The sequence below is a fragment of the Eurypyga helias genome, unplaced genomic scaffold (genome assembly GCF_000690775.1).
Source record: "Eurypyga helias isolate BGI_N326 unplaced genomic scaffold, ASM69077v1 scaffold26668, whole genome shotgun sequence".
Lineage (NCBI taxonomy): Eukaryota > Metazoa > Chordata > Aves > Eurypygiformes > Eurypygidae > Eurypyga > Eurypyga helias.
Genome location: NW_010266701.1, coordinates 1 through 365, shown reverse-complemented (window position 1 = coordinate 365; position 365 = coordinate 1). Strand labels below are relative to the sequence as shown.

General features: G+C 58.6%; 1 protein-coding gene across 1 annotated transcript in view; it reads left to right on the top strand.

Annotated features, from left to right (window-relative positions):
- The window catches only part of SOGA1 (suppressor of glucose, autophagy associated 1), a gene marked incomplete at its 3' end in the record, with an annotated part of 20475 nt that extends 20171 nt beyond the window's left edge, over nt 1-304 (top strand). Inside the window, 2 exon segments of the mRNA XM_010157194.1 lie at nt 37-114; nt 116-304. Of these exon segments, the coding sequence (XP_010155496.1) occupies nt 37-114; nt 116-304 (267 nt within the window).
- Between the last annotated feature and the right edge of the window lie 61 nt (nt 305-365).

Below are 365 nucleotides of genomic sequence, written 5' to 3'. Positions count from 1 at the left end.
CACAGATCCCCTACAGCCACCAATGTGTCCCCACAGCTGGAGTCAAAGGCAGGCAAAGGGATCACAGAGCGTGCGCTGCCGGACTGGAAGGTAGCATTGAAAAGGGAGCGCATGGAAAAGGGAGCGGGAGGAGCACCAGCATCTCCTAGCCGAGTCTTACAGTGCCGTCATGGACCTCACCAAGCAGCTGCAGATCAGCGAGAAGAACTGGAACCAGGAGAAGGTGGCGCTGCTGGCCCGCTTCAAGGAGGAGCAGCAGCAGGCAGAGCAGCAAGCGAAGGACCTGCAGAACAAAATCAACCAGGTATGGTGTCCCCCCATTGTGAATGTGTCCTCCAGCCTCTGCCGCTTGCCACCCTTGCGTG